This window comes from Harpia harpyja, chromosome 14 (assembly GCF_026419915.1).
Source record: "Harpia harpyja isolate bHarHar1 chromosome 14, bHarHar1 primary haplotype, whole genome shotgun sequence".
In the NCBI taxonomy this organism is placed as follows: domain Eukaryota; kingdom Metazoa; phylum Chordata; class Aves; order Accipitriformes; family Accipitridae; genus Harpia; species Harpia harpyja.
This window is the reverse complement of record NC_068953.1, coordinates 7,522,599-7,549,376: the sequence shown is the minus strand read 5'-3', so window position 1 is coordinate 7,549,376 and position 26,778 is coordinate 7,522,599. Positions and strand designations below refer to the sequence as shown.

Below are 26,778 nucleotides of genomic sequence, written 5' to 3'. Positions count from 1 at the left end.
TTAAACTGCATCCAGTGTGTGGAAGTTGCCCTTTGGAACCGTGCTGCCTCGAATGAAAAAATACCCACCCGCTACACTAGCTTCAGGCATTCAGCAGGAGTCCTCGCCCGGCCAGTGGCGCGCTTCTGACCTGAATTGATAAATCTTATTAGCCTGGCATTTGCAAACTTAAGCAGCACTCTCCTAGATGGCAAAGCAGCAGACTCCTGCCAGACGCTGGCAGGAATGTCTGTGGAGAGGAAATGTTGCTCTGAATGTTGTTTGCCGTTTTTCCAAACATTTCTGGATAGTAAGCAAGGACCTTTTAAAGAATGTGATGAGTTAAAGCAAAGCCTAAAGCTGTTTCAAGGAAGCTCAGAAAACACATGTACTGCTAAGCCAGAGATAGGCAGCCTTTCCTTCCTTTTATCTGATATTCATGCTGTTGCTTTTTTCTGCGTGGTATGTGGGGAACCACAGTCTTATCATTAGGTTACAGAAGTGGGAAGGCTTACTGCTTCAGTGATGACCTCGGCATGAAATGCTATACATTATTTCCTCGTGGCACTGCTCTTATCGGCAATCATCCCAGGTATTAGAAAAGAGGGAGCGATTCTGGTGACTAATGTAGGATGTCTCAGTGGAGTCGGTAGTATGGATATTCTCTGCAGCCTGCACTTAACACCATTACATGTACACTTCATTTTAGTACTCGCAAAGCCCTTCAGGATGTGACAAACTTCTGTTTGGTTTTCTCTGTAAGGAAATTATAAATAATTCATAGTCCTTTGTACAGGCGAGTTTTCTTCTCTAGGTGCAAACCTCCAAACCTCCCAGCCTTCCCAACAGCCCCAAGGCGAAGCCCTCTTCCGCCCACCCACCCGCCTTCAGCGGGTGACGCTGCCACAGTGCCACCCAGTGCTGTGTGCCACTGCTGCAGGCAGCAACCGGCAGCCAACTCGCCTGCTGTCTGTCCGTGGGTTTTGGACACCCTCCTCTTGTTGCGCACACAAAACCAGCCTGCAGACTGGCCAGAAGCCCTTTCTAAGCTGTAGCCGCTTTGTTGGCAGTAGCTGGTTAAAATTAAGTGTCCTCAGTAATCATTTTTGACTGTTTCTAAAGGGACGTAATTAAAATTAAAACTGCATTAGCAATATAAACATCCAGTTCAGACAAATTGCTGTGAAAACTGTTGTATTGAAAATTTTCAGCTCTTTTCAATAGTACATCAGCTTCTTCGCTCCAACATATGGATGCACAGCCATCCTACACACTTGTAATTGGTCCTGGAGTGGGCCTTAATGTATTATTCCCATACAGCCATATCACCAATTTCAGCACAAATAGAAATGACAGCAAGGAATGGATATGTATTAAAAACCTTCTACCTCCAGGACAGAGCTATAGCTATGCAAGGGCTGGTTTTTCCCACCCCTATAGATTGGCAGCTTTCTGTGTCTCGCAATCTAGGTAAACAGCCCTTGGAGGTAAGAGGTGTTAACAAGTTTAAGGTAATGTGGGCAAATAATGGGAGTTACAGGCCAACTGCGGAACATGCACAGCAAAGATGATCTGAACAATAACTGCTCTGTGTGGAGTGGACCAGCAAACCAATGCTGCCTGATTAAAAGCAGTTTCATCAGAACACAATTCCATAGGAATTCTGGCTGCGTAGATGGTGGAGGGAGATGCTGACAAAGCAAGTGCCCATCCAGGACAATCACTGCTGCGAGTTCTGTTGTAGCATATTTTGCAGGGTTTTGTGGTTTTGCAGAGCGGCTAACACGTCCTCGTAGAGAGTGTTCACACTGACGCACAGAGGTTGGCGTTGCAGCTCTGTCAGCTTGCAGGCGGCCAAAGTACAGAGGACGCACAGCAGCACGAAGAGCAGGACCCGCAGCACCGACCGCGACCAGGAGTGCTTGTGCCGGGGTGGCTGAGGGGGACGAGAACTGGAGGCGGGCTCTGTAACGAGAACATTCACAAGATAGAGAAGGCGAGGAATTAATGAAATATCTTTAACAGTCTACATTCAGAAACAAGCTGTTCAGGTAATGTACGTTAGCCTGTCCTGCAGTTGTCTTTTGTCGTGAATTTTCATCACTTAACTCTGATTAATGAGTAGATGCGCAGGGTCTAACTGTTCAGGATGAAAAGTTTCAGATTTAGTTTCATGGGCAGCAGTGAAGAGGGTATAAAGCACCTCTGTGTTGCACAAGATCTCGTTTTGCACATACAGTTCAGTACACTTAAAAAGAAATGAGTGGAGGGAAGTTTTCCTTAAGAACAGTCGAAGAACTTTCCGAATCTTGTAGCTCAGCAGTTCATCAGGAACAGAGACAAAGGGGAAAAGGGCACAGCAGTAGAGCTTATTAAAGTCCTACTGGTTCCCTCCCCGCTCCCACCATCTCCCAGTACCTGGGCTGCATAAAAGCAAATCAGGCAGCATCGAAATGTGATGAAGATGAAATCCGATGCAATCCCACCCAAAATGGATGCTACTTACTTCGGGCCTGCACTGCTTCTTTTTTAGTTTTCTTTTCCATCTCCTGTTTTGCAGCTTTCTGAGCATCATACTCCCGCCTTCTGCGCTCCTTTTCTTCTGCCTTCTCTCGCTTCCTCAGTTCCCTCTCTTGGGCCTCCTTTGCTCGTTGTTCTGCTTCACGCTTCTTCTCCATTTCTGGGGATTAACAGGAAGTTTTTTCCTTTTATGTAAAGGGTTGTCATTGCCTTCTTCCTTATTACCTGCCAATCTGTTCCCAATTGGAATGAGGAAACCAATCCAATAACCACCTTTTTTTTCCCCTTTTCTTTTAAATATTACATACCTTGCATTTTGCTCCCTCAGAATTAGGCTTCCCCTAAAATAAATCTTGTGCTCTTCTTTCATATTTTTTATAGGTAACCTACAGCACGTTCTGTCTAGAGATCTAACTGTTATTCAGGCAACAAACTGCATAGTTATCCCCCACTATCTTTCTTCCTCCAGCCCTTCTACCCTACTACTCCCTGAGCCCTCAGGATTTTGATAGTTACAAGTATGTGTTAGATGGCAATTTGTTAGATGGCAATAGTATGTCTGGGCGTGTAAGAGAGATCAAGAACAGTCCTCAGCCAACAGCACGTGAGGGCTCTTTGTGCTTACCTCGCTCTGCTTGGAGCTTCCGCTGCCGTTGTCGATCCTGCTCAGACTGGATCGCTTTCATGTGCTGCAGCACCTTCAAGGTCCAAGAAAACACCCTGAGGTCTCTGCAGAAGGCTCATTGCACAGTCAGTTCAAAACAGAACAGCTGGAGCGTAGCTGGGGCTGACCACCAACCCTGACCTACCCCTACAGGTATGGCTCTGAAGAGAAAGACAGCTCGCGGCTTCCCGCATGAATCTTTGCAGTTAAGAAACAGATCTTTCCCGTTAAAATACAAATGTGGCAAACTGGTGCTAGCTGATACAGAGGATCACAGAACACTTCTGTTTACATGAGCCTACAGTTTGCCAGAATTTCTCCAGAGATTTTTGTACTCTGGACTATAAGCCTAGACATGGGTTATTTTGTCTGATTATGCCTCCACTTCTTAGCAATCAGCATTTAGTCCTCTCTTAACTCCATTACTGGAAAAGAATCCTACTCAGCCCAGTGTTTGCTTTCTACAGGCACAGAAGCAGGGAAGTGTGCAGTGAACCTGCACCTCACTGGCTGAAGAAACTTCACGCTGCTGCAGCTGCCACCCAGCTTGCTGAGCAAAAAGAGGGAAAAACCACTGCTGACAAAGCCAAGTAAGGAAAAAAAAGAATAAAAGCAGATTCCTTACCTTGACAGCAGCCTGTTTACACTGCTTTTCATCCAGACAGTCTCCTGCTACTTTAGCCAGGACGGGATCCAGGGGATTGTCCTTCAGATCCAGCCACTTCAGGTTCTGCAGAAAGGAATGATAAAGGGGAGGCTGTAAGAGCACAGTAGTCTTGTGATTATTTAAGAGATCCAAAGCAGAAGCAAACTACTTGGTTTCCACATAAATGAAACAGGTATGGAAGACAAGCAGAGAGCTTGAGCAGAGACGTTTTCGATAGATGTGAGAGAATTTCCACTGAGCTGTGGTGCAGAGCCAGCTGAATTTTGGAATGGGTAGTCAGCAGGATGGATGCTTTACCAGAGAAATCAACTTGAGAAAGATCACAAGACCCTGGGCTGCATCCCAAAGCTTTACGTAACTGCCCAGCAAACAGTTTTACCTTGAGCTGTGCAAAGCTGACTGGCAGGGTGACTAAACGGTTGTTCAGAAGGTCCAGGTGCTGCAGATTGACCAGGCGGCCAAAGTCCAAGGGCAGCTGTTGAAGCCGATTTTTACTCAAATCCAGTTTCACCAGATGCATCAAACTGCAGAAGTCTGACTAAAACCCAAACATAAACAAAACCCAGGAAAAGCTTGTCAGCACCTTTATGGAAGAACCTCAGCGGGGAGTACATGGAGATAGCCTGCACCTTACATAAGACACAAATCCTTAACTTACCACAGAACTGTGGTGGAGGAAAAATCACTCTCCTCCTTTGCCTCGGAAGATGGAGGTGGAAAACAATGGGATGGGTAAGACAGACAAGACTGACAAGGTGATGTGTGGCAATACAACAGAAACAACCCCGAGTCTCCACTGTTGCTGAAACTGGTCTGTGTTCACCGGGGGGATCCTCTGGCAGGGAGATACTGCGATCTCCAGGTAGTGCAACCCTTTTCTCTCTCCTGCCTCAGCCAAAACTACCACCAATACCGACCCGTCACTGACAGCAGAGTCATTCAGCCACCCCAAGAGGAGGAAAGTGCCGGTTCCAAACCTCCCGATGATCCTTTACTGAAGCACTAGTTATCTTTTCTAAATACTTTCCAGCAGACTCATCCCCACAAAGCCTCTCTAGCACCTTACCGGCAAGGAAATGAGGTTGTTACAGGACAAATCCAATATAGTAGCTTTTGGAAGAGCGGCCTGAAAGAGAAACAAAGCCCTAAATCAACACCGAGGTACACCCGTACCCTCCTGACACCTGCTAGTTTTGCTTCAGCCTCTGCGGTTTCTCCCGCATCAGTCTGTCCACCCCCCCGGCCACTGCCTCCGAGGTTACGTCGTATCTTGATTGCTCTCTGGGTCTAAAGGCAGTACTGATCCCGAGATAGATGTGAGCAGCGGCGTCATATCTCGATCGATTTCTGGGTCTAAAGGCAGCACGGATCCCGAGCGATGTGAGCCGCGGCTCATACACCCTCCCCTCCGCCGTTTTAAACACCCGCAGGCCAGGTCACAAACACCTCCAGCACATCTGGCTCCCCTGCGCACCCCCCCTTCCCAAGGACCGAGCTGGCAGAGCCGGCCCCGGGGCTGCGGCCCCGGGCCCGGCCCCGCCGGGCGGCCCGCGGGCCGGACGCTCACCAGCTCCCGGACCGGCACCTCGTTGAGGTCGCAGAGGCTCAAGTCCAGCTCGTTGCCGTCCAGTTTGTCCTTCAGGCTCGGTCCCTTCCCGCCGCCCCGCGACATGGCCGCCGGCACCGTCGTCGGGCTCCTCCGAGGGCCGGCAACAAGGGGCTGCGGGTCGGGCCGGGCGGGGGCGGCTGGGCCCGGCCCCGCCACCCACTTCCGCGTCCACGTCCGCGCGGGGCCCGCCAGCCGCGGGGCCGAGCGCGCCCCCTGCCGGCCCGGAGCGCCCCGCCGCCTGGGCACCGGCACCGGCGCTCGGAGGGACGCGGGTTCGAGGCTCCCCCCCGGGCGGCGGGCAGCCTCTCCCACCGCCCCCGGTGTGTGGGGGGTGACAGCCGGGCTGTCAGAAGTTCGGCGTCTGCTCTGCGGCCTTCCGTGTGAAACGGCGCGGGGAAGGGACGGAGATCGCTCAGCCCGGCCCCACGGGGCCGGTGGGGGTCGCGTCCAGTCGTGTCACCGGTCACACGCCACCCCGCGAAAAACCGACCACTGATAATCCCGACAGGAACACAGCAACCGAGTAAGCTCTACCTCGTTTTACAACAGCAGATCCTGCGGCTTCGATCGCTTTGCAGGCTCCACAAGGAGAGCGGTGAATTCCCCTTTTTTGGGGGGGCTGTCACACCACGACATCTCTCTTCACGGGGAGGAATCTGCAATTAATGTTATTAATGTTCCCGCTTTGATCCAAAGGCTCCCGTGCTGCCCGAGCAGAGCGCTCTCTTGTCTCCACTGACCCGCTGTGGAGAAAGTCAGGGAAAGAGAAAAGGAGCCTGGGCCAGAGCCAAATTAGTATTACTCGGTAATGGGATTGCAGCGAGCACTAACCTTGAATTTCCTGACCTCTCTGCAAACCATGATGTACACGACCTTGCAAAGATGTTTTAACTCCTCTGGCACATCTACACCGTGGGTGCTTCAGTTAGATTTTAAGTTGCCAGTAGATCTCTTCCAACACCCAGAGATCTGCGTTAGCTCCCCATGGAGGTAACCGGGACCACAGGAGTCTCTGAGCAAAGGCACCTCAAAACAGCAAACGAGGATTCGCCTCATAGAAAGTATAACAAAATCTGCCTGAGGTTAATGCACTCTCATCCAGGAGATTGTAGAAGTTTCTCGGAGCAGGTTATTGTTCCTCCAACGGTGAGCTGAAGTTACGGAGCCCTCATTTGAGAAAAGCAAGATCTAGTTATGCAAGAACTTCTCCCATCCCTCAGTTTTTCAGAGCAATGTTTGGAGGGCAAGGAAGGGCCAGAGGACGACCTGCTCCAGGGACGGGTGGGAAAACCTCACGTTGCCAGATCTCCCCGCACAGACCCCAAGGGAGGAAACCGCTTGCCTGAGCCCCGCGTTACCCCGAGGCAGCGAGGGACTGGCGCGAGGTGCTGTGCAGCTGCACAACCCCCTGCTCCCTTCCCCAGCTGGGAAGCACCATGTACAGTCCTGCTCCTGAGAGCAAAACCCTGAGGGGCTTTGGGGGGACCCGAGCAAGACCCTCTGCTTCTCTGGAAAAGGCTTTTGTGTGTGCAGTGCTGCAGAGACTGAAATCTGCGCTTCTGGGTTTACAGGAGTCCAAGATCCTTTGGCTCTTAGTGGAAGGAAACAAGGGTATAGATCAGTTACAAAACCTACCTGCCTATTTGTGATTAACGTGAAGGCAGATGTTTAAATCTTCACTAGAAGGAAATGATACCTTACTCAATGGTGTGTGAAGTGTTACTGGTTCGGCCTGCCTTTGCTTTGGTAATCTCGAAGGGATGTACCCAAATGTCAAGGTCACATTAACTTCTGCCCAATTCTTGGTTTAATACCTAACCGGGATTCACCCTGTAGATTAATAATTGGAACGTGGGAAGATCAAACTGAAAGTCAGCTTTATTTTTATTTATTAATGGTGAGGAGGTTTGAGATCCCAGATTTTTTTTAATTGTTTTTTTTTCTCTGTGGTTGTACAACACCGAGCACACTTTGATGTTCCTGAAGTACAGACAAAGATAATTGCTCTGTGCTGAAACGGTGAAAGGACAACTTCTGGCCACGAATGTCATACAGCCTTACATCGTCTGCGGAAATGCATAAACTCACCTAGCTACTGATTTTACTGGGACTGACGTGTAAATAGAGCTCCCGTGCATGTCTAGAAAGACCTCAAGCCTCCATGAGACGGACAAACCATAACGCGGGGCCCATTTGCACACTCTGCTAGAGGAAGGCTGCAAGAACATTTGCAAGAAGGGAGCAGGAACTGCTGAGGGAAGCAGGATGAACACTGCCAATCTAATCCTGATCTAACGATCCTTACTGTGGCCTCGCAGATCGTCCCAGAGCCTCTGCAGATCTCTGGCCTGCCTCACCCAGTGTCCCCTCTGCAGCCATGGCCAATTTTTCACATTTCAAAGACAAAAATCTCCCTTCCCCTACCAAAGAAAACACTGTCACTGTTGCCATCGAACAAACTCCTTGTGAACAAGAGGGAAACTAGAACTGGGGAAAATCCTTCCTGCTTCTAAAACCAAGTATGTAACACCAGAGGTCTGGGTGCAGTCAGTATTTTGCTATGCGGCTGTCCTATGAGCACATTTATGGCTTTGGTGTCTGTGTGGTGGTGCATTCCCCCCCAGGCCACTCTACGATCTCAGGAATTCCTGTTAGGCTTTGGCCTTTGTGTAATGAGTTGGGTGGTTAAGCATCCCTTGACTGTACCAGGAGCTCTTGCATGGCTAAGGCGGGGAGCGGCACTGACTGTACCAAGAATTCCTGTTGCCTGGTGGAGGCGAGGATCCAGAGCAGGAATAATTAGTAATCCCCTGACAGCCTTGGAACATCCCTTATCTGCATTGTAGCTCGAGTGAAATGGTACCAGTGTTACTGGAATTCCAGTAGCTTGCTGATGACTAAAGCAATCGTCTTGCCAACCTATAAACAGCGGTCCCAAGTGAGGCCCTTTGAGCTCTCCTGGACCACAGCGGGCGGCAACCAGCATCTCCCTCCAAGGGGGACGCCTCTCAGAGCTTGTAAAGTCTCCAGTTTGCGAAAATCGGAGGACTGTCACTGGGAGCTGACAATGGGACCTGGGCTTATACCCTTCGCCCGTCGAGAAAATGCTGAGACATTTGGCATGAATATTTCACTGAACTCGAGGGTAATTTTTAACAGATATACCTTTGTTTATATATATATCTTAGTGTCTGGGTGCATGCATGTGTGAATTAACCCAAGTATCCTATAGCAAGTATAGTATAAATATTGCCCTTTTGAATCTATAAATCATTGTTGTGATTGTAGTAAATTCTACTGAATCTCTTTGTAAATGTTAAAATGATCAAATTCTGCTAAATCTTGTGATTCCCCTCAAGCTGTGAATGAACCTCAGACTGCTGCTACACACATAATCCCTTTAGACATAAATCGTTGCCCAAGCCTGGGACTAGGAGAGGATCCAGCCACACCTAAGCTCCATCAGGAGTTTAGAAAGCAAGGAGGTCTTCTCTGAACCTTGTGACTCAACGGGAGGGTCTCCCCTACCTTTTTACATCTCTGATCTCTGTGCAATTCTAACTTGATTTTCCTTTGCATGTTTCTCTCTTACCCTTTTGCGTGTTTGGTCTCTGTATAAATAATTCTAGTTTGATTCTAACTTGATTTTCCTTTGTATGTTTCCTCCACATATTAAGTAATAGAGTGAACCTTGCCATCGAACTTTGTGAAGTCGTGCTTTTATAAATTCTGATTAAATCATTTTTGCTAATACCCTTGATGGTGATTCTTTAAGTGGTCCAAACCACTCATTTGCGACAGTCTGAGATTCACCATTCCGAGGCTGATATCGATGCCCTTGATCATCAGCACCATTGTGCTCGACATGGTACAGACACACTGTGTCCAGACACGCTGGACTTCAGCATCCACCCAGGCAGAGGTGCAAAACGGCAGCCAGCGATCACCCAGCAGGTCAGTGGCTGAGCCAGAAACAGCCTGCGTCTCAGGCCAGCACTGTTTGGTTAATGTCTGTATGGTATTTAAAAGACAGAGATTATTTTCTGGGCTCAAATTTATACCCCAGCCCTTTCACAAGGATTAATTAGCTTTTGGCCATTGTTACAGGCAATGCCCAGAAAGGCTGTCAGCCGTTTTACGCGGGGAATGATGTGCGTGTCACCTCTTCTTCTGCAGCATCAGTGCTGCTGCAGCGGAGCAGCGCTGCTCCCGCGGCTGGGTGCTCAGCAGAGCTCAGCACCGCAGGGCTCCTCACCTGGGTGCCTTCCCCAGCCTCTGCCCTTAGGTGAGGGGATCGCAGTCTGCCCGGCTCTGGAGTAGCTCTGCAGTCCCTAACTAGTGTCTCTTCCTCCCATAGCAGGGTACAGGCAGCCAGGGAGTGCCAAGAGCTATTAGCGAGGGAGTAACTGTGATAACTCATTAAGTGGATAGGGCTGGAAATCAATTAGTGACTCACAGGGCTCGGGCACCGAGGAATACAGGTGGAGAAAAGCAGAGGTAAGCCGTGTTGGTTGTTCTGTGCCAAAGTCCGCCTCAGTTAGGGTGCGGGGCTCGTTTGGGGTGCACGGAAAGGCCAGAGTTTGGGGTGCAGTAAAAGGCTGCTGGGGCACCCTGGAAAAAAAGAGAGATTGGTGGGGGGAGATGGGGGGCTGGCAGAGGATGGGGCAGGTGCCCTGCGGGGCTCTGTTCTGCACAGCCGTGTGCCGCGGTGGGGGGTGTGTGTGTGTCCCCACTCTGCCTGCCCCGAGCCCCCCGTCCCCCCGGGAGCACGCCCTGCCGCTGCTGGCCCCCGCGGCCCGGGCAGGGCGGACGCTTTCTCCGCGCCGCCACCCGGGAGCGGGGCCGGGGCCGGGGCGGGCCGCGGTGCGCACCGCCCCCGCCTATCGCGGGCCGGGCCGGGCCGGGCCGGGCTCCCGGTTGTTGCCGCCGCCGCAGGCATGGCCACGGCGCGGCTGGCAGCGCTGTCCCGCCGCGGGCTGCCCCTCCTGCGGCGGGGGGGGCCGGCGGGCAGGTAGGGACCGGGGCTGGAGGTGGGGAGTGTGTGGGGACGGGGGGCCGTGGGTGAGAGGGGATGGGGGTATAGGGGCTGGGGGGGTATAGGGGATGGGGGGGGTATAGAGGACAGGGGGCCGTGGGGAGAAGCGATGGGGAGCTATAGGGGATGTAGGGCTATGGATGAGAGGGGATGGGGGCTATAGGGGAGGGAGGGCTGTGAGGACTGAGGATGGGGGGGCTATAGGGGAGGGAGGGCTGTGGGTGCTGGGGCTGTGGGCCTATAGGTGATAGGGGGCTATAGGGGATGGGGGGCTGTAGGGACTGGGGTTGGGGAGCTATAGGGGATGTAGGGCTATGGATGAGAGGGGATGGGGGCTATAGGGGAGGGAGAGAGGGCTGTGGGGGCTGTGGGTGAGAGGGGATGGAGGGCTGTAGGGGACAGGGTGCCATAGGTGAGAGGGGGTGGGGGGTTATAGGGCATAGGGGGCCATGGGTGAGAGGGGATGGAGGGCTGTGAGGGCAGAGGATGAGGGGGCTGTAGGGCACAGAGGCTGTAGGGACAGGGATGGGGGCTCTAGGGGATGGAGGCTATGTGTGGTGGCAGCCGGGGGCTATAGGGCAGCTGCTGAGCGATGTGGGTGGCTGCATGCAGGGAGGGCAGGTTCAGCTGGAGGTTTCACTCTCAGCATGTGTCGCTGTCCCTTGGCTCCCCTAAAGCCCCTCTGAAGTAGCAGAAGGCAGGCGGCATCCCCTGGGTCTGTCCCCCCGGGCCTGGGAGGGGACCGGGGCAGGCACAAGCCCGGTGCAGCACGTGGAGGGATGTGAAGCTGTGCCCAGAGCTAAACTTTCTTTGTGCAGCGGCTCCAGCCTGACTGCAGTAACGTGAAATATATCAAACAGCTTCTCTGTCCTCCTTCAGTGCTCTGACTTGCAGGCTTTGTGGGGCAGTGTCCCCATCCTCCTGTGGTGGGGGGCACTGGGGTCCCAGCAGGTCCCGGGCACCGAGGAGCTCGGGGTGGGGGGTGGGGGGGGTCAGGCGAGTTCTTTGCCTTGCTTTTCTTCAGAGCTGCCTCTTGGAGCAAGTTCGTGGGAAAGAACAGCAAAAGGAAAGCAAATGGCTTTGGGAAAGGCTTTGGAGGATTAGTTGATATTCAGAGCCTAATACTCACCCGGAGGTATGACTTCAGGGAGCAACTCCCCAAGAACCGTGGGGAGGAGCCCTTGTTTACCCACACATGGGGTCCGGGTGTTTCTTTTCCGCTGGGTTGAGATTAGGAGTGAGTGGCTGAAGCCCGTGTGTGCAGCTGGGGCCAAGATTGCTGTCTCGGAATCTGTTCTTAGGCGGGATCAGAAGGGAAGAACAACAGAGAGTTTGCTGCAGTTTGGACTCCAGCCCAGAATTGTGAGTGAAACTGAGGGGCAGGAACACAAAGCACTTGGAGAAAAAGACAGCGTGTTTAGAGGAGTAAACTCTTTCTAGTAACGTTACAAAAAAGTTTATTAAAGTTGTTAAGCAGTATTATTCCTTTGGCAGGAATAGTGCAGGGCGGGAAGAGGTGCAGTGGAAAAGGTAACCAGAAAGTCTGCTGCAGTAGGAGTCTGAAAGCTCTGGGGACTTGATCCTTCCTCAAACCAAACCAACCAACCAAAAGTAATCAGAATCTGGTTAACTCTTTAGTCAACAGGGTTGTTTTAAAGAGTAAAGAAGAGGTAAGGATAGAGCAGGGTTAACTTTCACCACCCTTTTATTGCAGTCGTGTTACCTAAAAGACCCAAAAGCTCTTGCTTTTTGGGGGAGAGGCTCCTGGTAGACGTCCACGAACAAAGGAACTGGCTGGGGAGTCCGTGAACCTCTTAGAGCATGAACTCTGCAGTCAGGACGGTTCCCAAGCCCTGGGAGGGCAGGGCCTTTCATCCACGCGCAGAGGGGATGGCACCACAGGTCAGGTCGATGTCCTTCACAGCTGCAAAGCAGGAGCTTGCTTGTGTGCTCGTTGTAGGGGACTGGACGTTATGCCTCTGCCTTGTATTCGTCTCTCATCCCTTCTGATAATTTCTATAGAGGCTAGGGAAGAGTTAAAGGTGAACAATGAAACTGGTTATCTTATATCAACAACTATAAAATGTTAGTTGGGGCTATTCAGAGATAAATACAAAGAACTCCTAGGATTAGCCGAGAGTGCTTGCTTCAGTCTGATTGTTCTGCTTGCTGCCATCAGGCAGAAGTGCTGGCTGGGTCCGCCAGCGTTCGTTCGGCTGCTTGCCTGCCTTTTGCACGAGGTGGGGAGCGGGATGCATTTTCCCTGGGTCCCTGGTGTTTCTCCGTTCAGTTGCGCTGTTGAGCTCCAGGGTTACGGAGTTTTGCAGGAGCAGTCGAGTGCTGAGGCTGGCTCATTTGCAGGCACCGCAGGCTGTCTTGCCGCTGGAATGTGTTGCCAACAGAAGGCATGCGCTCTCTAAGAGTAGTGTTTAACAGTCTACGCTGAGACCCAAGAGCAAGCAGAGTTTTATTTGCTCTCCTCTGGCTGAGTCAGGGAAATGAGAGCTGCTGTAAGTGAAAACCATCAGACCGTTGGTCTTGTTTTATTTCCAGCAGCACCAGATGCTTCATAGGAAGAGGTGGAGGGTGAATTCCATCTTTTCTGTAACAAAGATGAACAAAAAGGTTATTTCTAAATCCTTTGGACCTTTCTTTGTATCAAGGTCTCTTGATACGTTCTTTCAGATCAGATATATACACTTGCTGTTGGCTATAGGCAGGAGGGAGACCAACCCTATGTTATTTCCAGCATTATGCTACTGATAACGAATGTATCTTGTATCTGCCTCATTCCCTCTGTTCCTGACCCCCAGTGCTTCCAACAGCCTCCTGTGTTTTATCCCACACCTTTCACCCCTGCCATGGCCAGGAGATAAGTGATATGGAAATGCTGAAGCACATGTGAATGTCAGACCAGAATTCAGGGAGTTCAAAGTAGATGAGAGCTGTGAATTTTGCTTTCCTTAATGTATATGAAGAAACCATGTGAGCAAGCGCTTTGAGAGGAGTTAGTGACTCTGGGTTATGAGCATGAGATATCTTAGGCCCTAATTTCAAAGCTGTTGATGCTTTCATTTGAAGATGCGACTGCTCGGGACCTTCAAGAGCAATCTGTGCATGTTTTCACACCGTGAGGGGAACCAGCAGTATTTTCACAGTGTTTTGGAGTGCAGGGCTTTATAAAGACGTCTTTTACTGCTCTTTGATGCTCTTTCATCCCCATGTTCGGGGGTAGGGAGGAAGCCGTAAGTGGAGGTGGAACTGTCATTTGGTTCTGGCTTTGCACCTTCTTGCATTTAGTGTGAAAGTCTGTGAAACCCTTTGGCTCTTCAGGCCGGGGAAAAAAATGAGTAAGACCAGAAAGCCTGGTTGCCTAGTGCTTTGCCAAGATGTGACAGTGTAAAATACCACTCTTCTCATTATGGGTTGTGCAAGTACCTCCTGAAGGCTGACTGCAGAGAGCAGGAGTCTGTTTCAGCTGGACATTTTGGATTTTGATTGAATTTTATCACAATCTGAATTTTCTAATAATTTTCCTCCCCTTTCCATCTCTTTTTGGGGTGGGGTTTTGTTTTTTTGGTTTTCAATCACACGGTAGAACAATGCATCGGACCAGATTTTTTTACCAATTAGTTCCTTGGGTGGTATCCCTGGAGAAACTGTGCGGTCCATGAAATGCTTGTGTTTACTTGCTCCCACTCCAGCCCAGTGCCGAGACTGCTCGGCTCCCAGTGACCCCTGGGATGGTGCTCAGGGAAAGTGTTCTTACACAACCAAGTCAGCAGCTGCTCTCTGGCCGCTCCAGCCCTTCTCGGGCTGCAGGAGCGAGCAGGGACCTCTCTGTGCCTCAGCTGGCAGAGAAAAGCAGAGTGTTTAGGGACAGGCTCTGCTGAAACTGGAGGCGACTTGGCTTTAGAGAGATGTGAGTGTGGTTGTGTCCATTAAACGTTTTTGCAAACAGCCTGTGGTTTCCTCATCTGCCTGTGTGAGCGGCTGGAGCTGCTTGTCTGAGGCTGCCCTACGGCGATGGGACAGTGGCTTCTCCGGTCGCTGTTGCGAGTGGCCGTGGCAGTGGCTGCAGTGGCTTTTACTGCTTTCCCAGGAGCATTCATCCTTCCCTTGTGTTAGGCAGAGCTTTTTCAACCTTTATTTTATATAACCTATATTTACAAAGGCTTTTCTTCCGCAGAGCTTGCTTTCATTTCCTAGTTCATCTACGTGCTGTGCCCAGGAGCTTTCAAACAATACAAGATCAGTTTAGCACTTGTCCTCCCTCCTCCTCCTCCTCCTCGGGCAGCCCTACAGCCTTGATGTGAGTCAGTGGGAGTTGCACAACCCTCCATCTGCCTAAAAGAAGTGGGGGAAAGAGGGTTGGGCCATTCGCTGAGCTCTTGGAGCAAAACTTCCCCCCGGAAGGTAAAAATCTTGTCTTGTGCTTCTCTCGAGACTGAACTCCACCCCATAGAGGAAGTAACTTTTGTTGCTTGTGGGCAGGGAACAAATCTTTTGTGGTAAATAGCACCCAGTCTTTGCGGAGTATTGATCCCATAACAAATGGGGGAAAATTGAGTTCAAGCTGATCTGTTTTTCTTCTCTAGGGCAGGGATCCCCCCCATTATACACTGAAGCGGCATACACGGGACATTGCCTCTGAGCCATGCACCCCACAAGTGTCGCTTAACCCTGTCCTTCCTGGTCATCTAAGGTGGGAACGGAGGAGCTGAGAGCACGGAGGGAGGCAGGGAAGAAGTGAGGAGAGACGGAGAAAGCGGGGGGCTGCCCGGGGAGGAGGGCAGTGTGGCGGGGGGGTGGCTGCTGGGGCAGGGAGAGGCTTAGAGCAGGAGGAGGTGGAGAGAGAAACTGGGGCAAGAACTGCAGCACTCGGATGGTCAGGAGCTGCGGTTTGAGGGGAGGTCGCTGCTTTTCCACTGATGTTCAGACCTTTAATGGTTTTTAAAATTATTTTCCCTACCGCCCTGCCCACAGCTTCTCATTGCTGCCTCTCCTACCTGTGTTCCCTCTCCAGCTTGGCCTCCAGCACGATGTCTCTGTGCTCCTCTCAAGGACTGTGTCGTGCCATTCCTGCCCAGGTGCTGCTCTGCTGAAACACCTCCCTGCTCTCCTCCTCCCCTCCTGCCCTGTCTTTGCAGTGGGTGTATTCTCCTCTGCCCTGCGAGGCTGCTGTGTTACTGCCTTCGCACTTCTCCCCCCTCATCTTGCTGGGAGCTCCTGGTTTTACTGATGCTGTCGTCAGTACCATAAACTCTTTGCAGTCTAGCTGGCAGAGATAGTAAAGCGTGTACAGCCTGCTTGCTGTTGTATACACAGACTGTTACTTTGCAAATGCCTCTCGGTCACAGCTTAGCTTCTTTGAACTCTTCTAAACAGTTTTTATTCTGTGGGATTAGACTCTTCTCTGCAGACTGTTTTGGAGACTGATAAAATGACATAGCTCTGACTTTAATTTTAACTTTCTCAGTTGTCTGCTCTTTCCAGCAGAGAGAAGCCAGTTGGGGGAATTTCTCTGCAAACTGTTTTGATTGTGTTCCTTCCAAGTTATTTGCACTTTTTAATGTTGCAGAAAGACCAAACCCAGTTGCCAGCTCTCAGTAAACTGCAGAGTCTGTAATCTGTCCACATATCCCAAAATGTCCAAGGTAGCTTTCACCCCAGGTGAATGACTGTAGGACCAGGCTGTGCCGGGTCTGCAGGGCTGGTGCAGGCTCCTTCCCCATCAGCAGCAGGGTCCTGGTTTCCAGTGGAGGGATGGAGGCTCTGCCTGTGCTGCCTGCTGGTGTGGGCAGGTCCAGGTGTGTGCGTGGGGTTTATGGAGGCCGTCTGCTTGCCCAGTGCCCCCCGGGCTGCTGCACGTGCTTTCCAAGTCCTTTTGGAGGTCTTCCTGATCTTGACTCACCGGAGCGGCTGCCCGTGGTTCCCACTAGTGTGGGGATGTGCATCGGGTACTGCTGGTACCATTGGCAGGTTGATAATCCTTCCAGATGGGGAGAATGGTATTGATGGGTTTTATTAAAAAATAGACTCTTCTCCTTTTCTTTCACAGTGCCCTGCACACAGGGATGCCCTCTGCCTGCCACAGGGTGACCAACAGCTATGTCCAGGGGACCTTAGACGTTCCCCTTCTCACCAAAACCATGGGCCAGTGCCTGGATGAGACCGTCGAGAAGTTTCCCGACCGCAACGCCTTGGTCTTCTGCCGAGATGGGGTTCGGAAGACGTTTGCTCAGTTCAAAGAGGAGGTGAGTCCCTGGTTCGCCCCTCGGAGAGCCCGGGTGGGTGGATAACGGCAGCAGCAGGCGTGATGGAGAAATGGAAACCGGTTTCATTGCTGAGCTCAGGAGTGAGGTTTGTTGTATGTGGATCTTCATCCTGGCCCTGAGCAGAGGGTGAGAGCAGCTCCCCGGCAAACACCCGGTGGGCACGTGCTGCCTTTGTCCTCTTTGGAGTCTCGAGACCAAAGGGAGAAGGTAGCGTATGTAAAATTCTTGCTGTATATCCCAGAACTAGCTTTCATACTTAAAAATTATCACCCCATCTGATGTGTTCTGGGCTGAGTCGTGGTGTTTTTCTCCACTGGAGTAGGCTCCAGCTCTTCTGTTAGTCACTCTGCTCTGACTGTCAGAGGTCCTGAGTGTGTGGAAGTTTCTAGTCCAAGCACAAAGGCAACTGAGCAAAGTCAGGGACTTGGTCTCAATATCATATACAAAAATGGGTGTGGGTGTATCTATGCATATGTGTGAATGCATGCATATTACATAAAAATATATGGTTATATGTATTCTAAATGGAGGGGCAAAATTTCAAGGCTCAGTACCTGGCAAGTTTCTATTAAGTGTATAAATGTATTATATGATCTTCGATAGGAAGAAATATTTTTACTTTTTAGATTTAGTAGCGTTTTGGCTACATCTATTCAGATAAATAAGATTAGCTGTGTTCATACTACTTTTAAGAAGTAGGCTGTAGTTCAACTAAATCAGAGAATAGCTATTCAAATTCGTTTCTCCTACAAGGTAGATGTCATAAATTTGAGAACATAATAAAACTATAAAAACTTTCCTGAATACTTCAGAATATTTATATATACATCTGCACACCTGAAACACACTTCTCATATTGCAAAATAAAGTAGTCATGTTAATATAGTGGCTGAATTCAAGTTAATGAGGGTAGGAACCCCACACTGGTAAAAAATCACTCGATGCAGTTTTTTTTCACCCAAGACCTTTTCGAAGTAAGCAATATGCCAGAATGGAGGCAGATCCAACAGCATAGATGGGCCCAGCTTATGGGTAAGGCTTAGTCTTAAGTTGAGCTGATGAGAAGCTAGACACTAAATAGTCTTTGGGCAAGAATTAATTTGCAACTGTTTGTACATAATTGCCTATTTTGGTTTCCTTCCTGCTTTGTTGTATTGTTCCACGCTTGTTATTTTTATGCTTTCAGTCAACCTGCTGAGCAGGGGCCGGTCTGTGTTCTGCGACTCAGAAGATGCTGCTGCTGCAGCAGTAGGCTGACAGACTGTGCAGCAGAGGTACATTCTGCCCGATTTCAGCTGCAAAGACGATGCTTTTTCCCCCCAGAAAGCAGTGCCTGGAGACAAATATCCCCCACTGCATCCTGTGTGTGATCCTCAGGCTCTTGTCTTGTATTTCACAGGTGGACCGTGCGGCAGCTGGGCTTCTGGCTCTTGGCCTGAAAAAGGGAGACCGGCTGGGGATGTGGGGTCCCAATAAATACGAGTGGGTTCTCATGCAGTTTGCAACCGCTCAGGCAGGAATCATCCTGGTAAGGAGTTTGCTGTGTCTGGGTTTTTAGCAGGCTCTTGGGAAAGGAAATGGAGACAAAGAAGCAATAGGAGATACTGGAGAGTAAAGTTTATTGTCTTTTTTTTTTTTTTTTTCCATGCTCTTACCCAGCATGTTGGCTATAACTGAATCCAGTATTTAAACAAGATCTATGCAGCCCTCTGCATCTTTGTCCTCCACTATGTAGGAAAGCAGACTGCAGAGGAAGGAGCAGCAAGCAATGGACTGCTGTGAACTAGCTTGGAGCAGCCGATGATAGGAGGAGATGTGCTTTTGCCTATAGGACCATTTTTAGGTAGCATGCTGCTGTCCTAAACAGTTACCACCTATTTAGATCCCTTCTAAATAGGGCCTGTATTGCTTCATGGTGCAAATGCTCACTTAAATATCTAGTCCAAGCTGCATATTCCTCAAAGCCAATTTTCATTTGATAGTATGACCTGGCCCATTCACCAAAATGCATCTTACATGTACAGTGTACCGTGATAATGACTGCACCCTGCCTTCTGGTCCATTTTCTTCATTACGGTTCATCCCAGTGTCTGCTAAGACACAGTAACAGGGTGGATGAGCATGGCTCAGTATGAACCTGATGGTGAACTCAACTCCAGTGGCCAATACTGCTTCTGTGGAGAGTTGGACAGGAGAAAGCTGGTATTTTCATGGTTGTCCATCAAGAAACCTGACTTGCACTTGAGTTTTGAGTCTTCAGTTTAGTGGATCGAATGTCTGCCTGGGGAGGCAGGAGGTCTGGTTTCTGTTCCTGAAACTTTATTTTGACTATGTGACCTCACATAAATCTCTTTTTTTTTTTTTTTTTTTTTGGTGGTTTTCTTTTGTGCAAACACAGGATTCAGCTAATTTTTCTGGCGAATGTGAAATCCCTGTGGTGGCGAGCTCTTAGTTCTGCGTGTTGCAGGAGAGGCTTCACGTGTGGCTCGTCCCTGGGAGAACTTTTCTGTTGGAATATGTGTTAGGGGAGAGGGTTTTCAAGGCAAGGGTAACCCTGATCAACTTTCTTGTTTCTCCCTCTTCAGGTATCTGTGAATCCAGCCTACCAGGCTCTTGAGCTGGAGTTTGTCATCAGGAAGGTTTGTATGGCACTTGCTGGTAATGCTAATTGATTCATTGTGAGAACTCATACATGCAGCTGTCTGTTAAAGGGGATAGTGGGGACACAGTACACATGAGCTTCTGCTTAAGCACTTGGACTTATCAGGAAGAGGCAGGGAGAGCTGGTCAGAGAACAGGGCTGGTGGTGGCCACGTAGAGGGAACACCACCATGCAGTGACCGAGGGGATGAAGCTGCAGTTAAGCGATCACGTTTGTTGTTGTTCCCTTTGGCTGCCTCCCTGTCCATTTGATGGAGACTTCTGCATCCTTCTCATCCCTCTCTCTCTGCTAACAACCATGTACTGCCAATATTACACCAATAATAACCATACCTGCCAGCAGTTGTTTACTAGGGAATGAGGAGAACAAGGCAAGACTAAATATCTGACCCAGGGACTTTTCTACCCAAGAAGCTGGCAGCCAGGACAGCAGAGACTATGTAGTAACAGCAATCTCTAGAGGCAACATCTGTCTTAAGTCAGTTCTAACTTTCCCACACTCATGCTCCAGCTTGGCCAGGAGGAAGAGCACCGAGCAGCTGTCCTGCCTGCCTCCCGCTCGGGGCAAAAATCACCATCTGGGATTTTAACCTTGAAAGTAAAAAGGAGGATGGCTCAGAAAGGACCAGCCTACTTGGTAGCTTGTTTTCTCCTTCCCAGATGTGTCCTAGGCCTTGCTGGCCTTGAGTTTAACCTGGTTTAAGTCCTAGGTATTGCTGCTGCTTGACATCTTTCTGATGTCTGGTTGTGGCTGCCTTAGCTACCCTCGTATACCTGCCCGGGTTTGAGTTTGCAATGTGCAGAGCACTGATCAGTTTAAACTCTTCTGGCTCCTTAGTTCCAGTAAAGAGGAATCCAGGCTACTACACATTTGACAACTAGAAATTAATCTTAGGATTAAGAAGCTAACTTGCTCATCTGTGGTTTGCTCAGCTTTAAATCAAAGGCTGATACTAGAAGAGCTGGAACCACAGCTGGGTCTTCCCAGCACCATCCAAGTTCTGGCTTTACCTAGAAAGAAGTGGATAATCTCTAGCAACAAAGAGAGACTTTTCTTTCGCATCAGTAAGTTTGTAATTCAGTTGCTGGGCTGCAGTTTGAGTTCCCATTTCATCCTTCGTTTAATCCTCTTACGGTAGTCTCGGTGTCACTCCTGTTCTCATGCGTTAGGATTGAGCACAGTGCTGCGGTGAAGCACGTCTCTTCCAGTGTGGATATCCACTTCCTTCTCTCACCAGGTGGAAATGTAAATGGCAGTACTTTCCTTTTTTCCCCAATGAGACCTGGCTTTTGTTTTCCTTTTCATCTCTGTGTGTCAGATTCTGCTCTGATTTTTCTCCTCCAGTGTAAATCTGCAGTGTCGATGGGATAGGAGCAGAAACATGCTTCAGCTCTGTTGGGAATTACTCCTGTTTCACCCTCTCAGGTTTTCTAGCATTCCTAGCTTTCCCGTGTACCTTTGGCACTGGGATCTCTGGTGTGTCTCACCCCCCAAATTATTTGTTTGTGTTTATTTGTGCAACAAACCCCCTGAAGACTTCAGGGCTTTGCCTGTTGGATCCTCTGCAGCCCCTCCCTTGCTCCATCAGGTTCCCTCCCTGTGGTATAAACAGAAATACATGCTGAATAACCATTGCTCTTATTCCGGCTGTATTTCCAGGGCTTTGTAAAAGCAAACTGATAACAGGTTTCGTATGACAGGTCCTTTGAAGACAGATCTGCTGCCATTCAGGTTGAGACCAAGTGGGAAATGGCCAACTAGAGACCCTTATCTCATATAGCATCTGCCCTGCAAGCTCCTCTCCTCACATAGCATCTTGTTTGCAAAGCTAGTTGAACCCAAATAGTATTTTGAAGGAACTAATAGTAAAAAGTTACAAAGGCCCAAAACATCCCAGAACAGACTCAGTCCTGTGGGTTCTGGGCAGACTGTTCCAGAAAATAGAGCAAATGTTTGTCTTCCCTTCTGGCAAACCCCAGAGGGTACTTACAAATAATTTATTGGCATAGCCTTGGTCTCCTTATTTCACAGACCTTGGGAAAATAATGAAAACAGCTGAGTAAATCATTTATATAAGTAGTTTATTTGACAAGAATGCATTTTCTGGAAGATGAAAGCAGTTTGTAAATCTGGGTCAAATTCAGCAAATCTCCTCTGCTGAAAAAGAAATAGAAATTCTTGGAGTAATTAAAGCGCTTTTTTTCAGGATTATGTAAATGTAAGGGTTGAATGAAAAATGTTTTAATTTTCAAAATAGCTAACGCTTTAAAAAGAGACGGAAAAATCTTAGGAAACAGAAGACCTTAAAAAACCCACAACAAAACCTTGGCTTGACCTGAGAGGCAGTCTTTAGGTTTCCTTGTTTTTCCAAAGCTCTGCAAAAATCCTCATTTCAGGTCAACCAAATGAATTTTTTTTTTTCTTCATATTTTGGAACTGGGCTTTTTGTTAGCGTTGGGACTCCTAATCTGAAAAATCAGTTGTTTGCCTTGTGCTCACAAGTGGGAGTATTGATCCTGGGGGAAGAGGGAACCTCAGGCTGCAGCTCTGCTCTCTTGCCCAGCAAAAAGCAACCAGCCCATCCTGAACCAAACACTGGGGAGGAGCAAAGCACCAGCTACTCACCTGGATCAGGGCTCGGGGTGCTGGGCGTGTAGTAACACCACCCTGCCCTGTGTTTGCGGGGTTTTATGAGTGCACAGCTGTAAGGGCTCGGTTTGCATTTGCCCTCGGTGAACCTGCCTGCTGGAGACATGTCCCCAGCCCCGGGAGGGTGGTTGCTGCGCCTTTTGCACCATGCAAAGACCTATGTCATGCTCTTCAGTGAATCTTTAAACTGCTGCACTCCATGGCTCTTACTAGCAAGAGTTAAAAATCTCCAGGTTTAGTCTGGAGTGAGCTCATTGTATGGTGTGCTTACAGAAACAAGCCACGGAGAAAACCCCGCTGTGGTGTTAATGGCTAACGCTTGTTGCGTGGGGTCACAGGGCTGCACATGTTCCTGTGTCGGTGACTGCTCTTCATCGTGTCCTGAACATCAACCCGATGTGACTTCTCATGAGTTTCTGTCTCCCTTCACAGGTTGGCTGTAAGGCACTGGTGTTTCCCACTCAATTTAAAACACAGAAATACTATGATATTCTAAAGCAGTCATGTCCTGAGCTAGAAAAATCCAGTCCAGGGGGAATAAAGAGCAAAAGGTGAGTTAGGAACATCTGGTGTCTTTGCACTGACCTCACAGCCGTGTCCTGCCTTGTGTCCTCTCAGCTGCCCAACACAGGCTCTAGCAGAAGGAGGACCTGCACGGGGTCTCATATGAAGAGAACGGGTTAGGCTGTCCTGGAAGTTTACCCTGACCAGTGTACGCCTATCCAGGCAGTTTTCTCCTTGCTCCATTATTGTTGATGGTATTTTTCTTCCTACCAGGCTCCCTGACTTATCCATTGTCATCATGGTAGACTCCAAGCTGCCTGGCACCTTCCACATGGATGAAGTGATGCAGGCTGGGGACAGCAGCCATATGAAGCAGTTAAGAGCCGTGCAGCGGACCCTCTCCTGCAACGAGCCCATCAACATCCAGTTCACTTCAGTAGGTGCTTCTGTCTGCTCCATGCCTTGTGGTTGGGTTCCTCGCTGGGGACACAGGGAAAGATGTGTGCGATGCTGAGCATCCCGTTTCCTTTGCCTTCTGCCCTCTGAGACCAAGCCCTGATTCCATCTCCTCCTGTAGGATGGAGGAAGTGTTCTAGCATTTCCCCTTACTTCTTCCATTCTTGATGCTCAGCCCTTTGTCAAGGGCTGATGGAGATGAGAGGGTGTCATGTGAATTGTGTCCAACTGAAGTTGGACCATTTTTTTGTGTGGTTTGGGATTAAGATGCTGTTAAAGAAGAAAATACAGTCTCCCAGGACTGAATGGAGTGCACGATCACCCCAGAATCTGCCAGGGAAATTGCCCCAGAGAGCACACATAGCTCATCCGTGGGAAGGGTGGCATCATTGCATAATGCCCTGTGTCTTTCAGGGGACAACGGGAAGCCCCAAAGGAGCCACCCTCTCTCACAGGAACATTGTGAATAATGCCAACCTGATCGGTCTGAGGCTGGGGATCACAAAGCAGGTGGGTCTCTGTCGGAACACAGTTTGGGGTGGTCAGAGAGACCACGTGCGTGGAGAGCGTTGGTGCTTGCTCAGCAGAAGGGCAGGATGTTTTGCTACAAATGACACTGAGGGATGCTCGTGTGTAACATTTTTCATTTCATTGATGTTCCATTTTAGTTTCATGTGAAGTTTTTTTGGAGAAAAAAAAAAGATGCCTTTTTTGGGGGGAAAATTGTGAAATTAATCACTTTTCATTTTGGTGAATACTCATTTCAAATAATTACAAGACTCTGGATGTTAGCTTTGAATTACGTTGAATGAAGTTTTAATTTATTTTACATGACTTTGTTTGATGTCATGTATACAGTCTTGTTACTCTTATCAGGATTTGACCTTCCTATTTGTAGTTCCTTTTAAAAATTGTTAAAGGCAAATACTTTCTTTTGAAGTTCTGAAGTAGTTATTTCTAACACAACAGCTTTGATCCAGAAAAAAAGATGGGTTGTTTCAATCAGTCTTCAGAGCCTTTGGTGTTTTTAAAAACAAAATAAAATTAATAGCATGTGCCGGTTCCTGCATATTTCATGCCTGTCACAGCACTACCGCTCTTCTTTTCTGGCATATCACAAAATAATGTGTAAGCAATACCAGAGCAAAAAGTCCAGCAAAGACAAGACATTGCAGAATTACAGAATGAAATTCTGACATTGAAAACTTCCCAAACCAATTTTTATTAAAGGCAGGAAGCATCGGCGTCATGTTTCCACCTAATGGGAACACAGATGAATGTCAGATTTCCGGCAATGAAATGAATTGGGGAAAACTCCTCCGTTCAGATCTTTGAGCTCCAGCAGTGAGAGGGGCTAGTCACGGACTGGAAGGTCTCCTCTCCTCACTGTTGTCTTTGGCTTGATCCCAGGACTGTCGCGTTGGTCTGCCCGTGCCCCTCTATCATTGCCTGGCGTCGGTAGGAGGCTGCATGGTGATGGCTCTGCACGGGTCCTCCTGCGTCTTCTCATCGCCGAGTTTCGAGGGGAAGGCTGTACTGGAGGCAGTGTCTCGAGAGAAGTGAGAGTTTGTTCGTGCCTTGCTACAGAGGAGTTCATCGCCTCGCGGCGATGCGTCCTCCCCTTGTCTCGCCTGCCAGGCCATTGCTCGCGCTCTTCCTTCCCGCGATGGGAGAGGCAGGTTTGCTGGTGCACATACTTGCACAGGCACTTCAGGAGCCTAAATCCTGCCTTTTCAGCTATGCTTGGGAGTTTGTCATGCTTCGCTTTTCCCCAAAATAAGGGCTCCTTCAGGTCACTGTAGGGCTTTGGCTGGAAAGCGTAGTGGTGTCTTAGTTTGCTATGGCTGGTGTGTTTTTACACCTAACCACCTGCCCTCCTTCTCCAAGTCCAGCTCTGCTGCTGAGATAGTTACGTTTCCAGCTTGTTCTTCACGTGCAGCTTGTAAAACAAAAGAGCTATCGTTGTGTCTGCATAATACACACATATATATATTCATATATATTTTTATACATCCGTATGTATACGTGCACGGATGAAGAGCATGTCTGCTGTGCCTGCCTCCGTGCTGCTGCTCCGCAGCCCCGTGCGCAATGGGATGGGATGGGGTGCTGAGCTGGGGCTGAGCCCCGTTCCAGCTCTCTGCAGCTTTGCCTTTTCTCTCCCCTTCCTCAAGATGCTCGTTTGTATTCGGCACACCAACCATGTATATAGACATGCTCTCCCAGCCGGACTTTGACTCCTACGACCTGTCAACTCTCCGGGGAGGTAAGTCTGACAGCTCAAATGGAAGAATCCCGAGAAACTGGATATTACTGGTTCCATGCTGGGAGGCTGTATTAAGCTTTGTGAGCAAATCGCTCAACGGGAGGGAAGAGTTTAGTTGTACAACCCTTGTGTTTCACTGTTAATTTGATGCTACGTTTCCTTTCCTTGGGGTTTCCTTCAAGAATTATGCATTTTTAAGATTTCTTTCATCTCAAAGCAGATTGGGGAAGGACCTTTCTGTTTTATCTGCTAGGTCAGGGAGCTGGGAAGCCTGGTTTTGTTCGATTCGCGTCTCACCAACCACCACCGTGTGGCAGCAGATGCTTTGTGTGCTTTAGGCTGGTGCAGTCCCTAAAGCAGAGCCACGCTGTGATTTCTCTGACCTCAAGTTTCCTGCCTGTTTTTGAAGTCATTCATCTAAATCCTGGAGAGGGTGTGATAACGTGTGCTGGAACTTTCTCTCTTGTCACAGACAGCCTCGGGAATAGCTGAGCCGAAATGGGGATGTCGCCAGCCCTTTTGAGGCAATAACAGCACAGAGAGAAGATGGTGCTGGAGCATAAAGAAACGTTTAAGCAGATTACCTAATCATCTCTGCTATGTGAAAAATGATCCTGTCTCATCTTGTTCCCCAGCAAAGCCTATATATTACCCTGCTCTTTTGCTCTGTCATCCTAGGACAGAACAGGTGAAAATGTGATCTGCCCTTTCCCAAAAGGGCTGCTCTGTGCAAGGCAGGAGGAAAGGTTTTTGGTTTTATGGTGGTGATGATCAATGGGTGTGTTTGTCCTGCTAAAAATCTGTGCCTCTTTCTGCTCTGAATCTTCCCTTTTTGGGAACTGCAGCTTGAACTAGGTTTGTGCTATAGAGTTTATTTTCCTAACGAGTGAACTCTGCCAACCCTTAATTCTTTCAGGCAAACTGGCCTTGCTGCAGCGTTTTCTTCTAGAATAACTAGGACCTGTATCCGTAAAAATAGAAAAGTATTTTGACAGGAACCAGTGTATCCCAAAGATCTTGCCAGCATTTAAATCTTGGAGTGCAGAACCTTCTGAGGGACCGCTCCTGGGAATAAATAGATGGTTTCCAAGAAGGTCATCTTTTCCTCTTTCTTCCAGGAATCATTGCAGGTTCTCCTGTTCCCCCTGAGATCATAAAGATGATTATCACCAAGATGCACATGCCGGAGATCGTGGTGAGTTGTGGTTGCTGTGACTAGAGCTACAAGTGGTGGTGGTTGTGGTGAGACCCTGAGTTTGGACATCTCTGCACCGCAGCGGTACCCAGCAGTGCCAGAGCTGCTGGGATCGGGCGTGATGGGACCGTGGGTGTGAGGCCAGGCTGAGGAGTGACGGTGTAGAGGGGCTGGGAGGAAGAAGGGGGATTCTGCCTGGTTGCTGGTGGGGTGTCTGGGGAGAAAGATTTGTAAGAGAAGACTTTGCATTCAGTGTCGTAAACTGAGCTTCTGCTGGTGCGTTTCAAAGCTTTT

The 26,778-nt window shown here is 49.3% G+C and overlaps 2 protein-coding genes across 4 annotated transcripts in view; one reads left to right on the top strand and one right to left on the bottom strand.

Moving 5' to 3' along the window:
• Positions 1–1,156: 1,156 nt before the first annotated feature.
• Positions 1,157–5,622, bottom strand: LRRC59 (leucine rich repeat containing 59). 2 transcript variants are annotated; one of them, XM_052807513.1, is made up of 8 exons: positions 5,398–5,622; positions 4,897–4,956; positions 4,210–4,368; positions 3,979–4,086; positions 3,789–3,893; positions 3,125–3,197; positions 2,486–2,659; positions 1,157–1,944 (listed from the first exon to the last, which is right to left on the bottom strand). In XM_052807513.1, the coding sequence occupies exons 1-8, from the start codon at positions 5,500–5,502 to the stop codon at positions 1,700–1,702; spliced, it is 1,029 nt and encodes a 342-aa protein (XP_052663473.1). In that variant the 5' UTR covers positions 5,503–5,622; the 3' UTR covers positions 1,157–1,699. The 2 variants fall into 2 exon arrangements, with proteins under 2 accessions (XP_052663473.1, XP_052663472.1); XM_052807512.1 differs by lacking the exon at positions 3,979–4,086 and having other exon boundaries at positions 5,398–5,619.
• Positions 5,623–10,335: 4,713 nt separating this feature from the next.
• Positions 10,336–26,778, top strand: part of ACSF2 (acyl-CoA synthetase family member 2) — a 37,868-nt gene continuing 21,425 nt past the window's right edge. The window contains exons 1-10 of one of the 2 annotated variants that reach the window (XM_052808720.1): positions 10,336–10,450; positions 16,536–16,731; positions 18,152–18,280; positions 19,338–19,391; positions 22,496–22,614; positions 22,841–23,003; positions 23,438–23,533; positions 24,434–24,582; positions 25,198–25,289; positions 26,408–26,484. In XM_052808720.1, the coding sequence (XP_052664680.1) occupies positions 10,377–10,450; positions 16,536–16,731; positions 18,152–18,280; positions 19,338–19,391; positions 22,496–22,614; positions 22,841–23,003; positions 23,438–23,533; positions 24,434–24,582; positions 25,198–25,289; positions 26,408–26,484 (1,149 nt within the window). In that variant the 5' untranslated portion in view covers positions 10,336–10,376. Of the gene's footprint in view, positions 10,451–11,486; positions 11,610–16,535; positions 16,732–18,151; positions 18,281–19,337; positions 19,392–22,495; positions 22,615–22,840; positions 23,004–23,437; positions 23,534–24,433; positions 24,583–25,197; positions 25,290–26,407; positions 26,485–26,778 lie in introns of those variants that run through there. The other variant, XM_052808721.1, reaches the window with a different exon arrangement.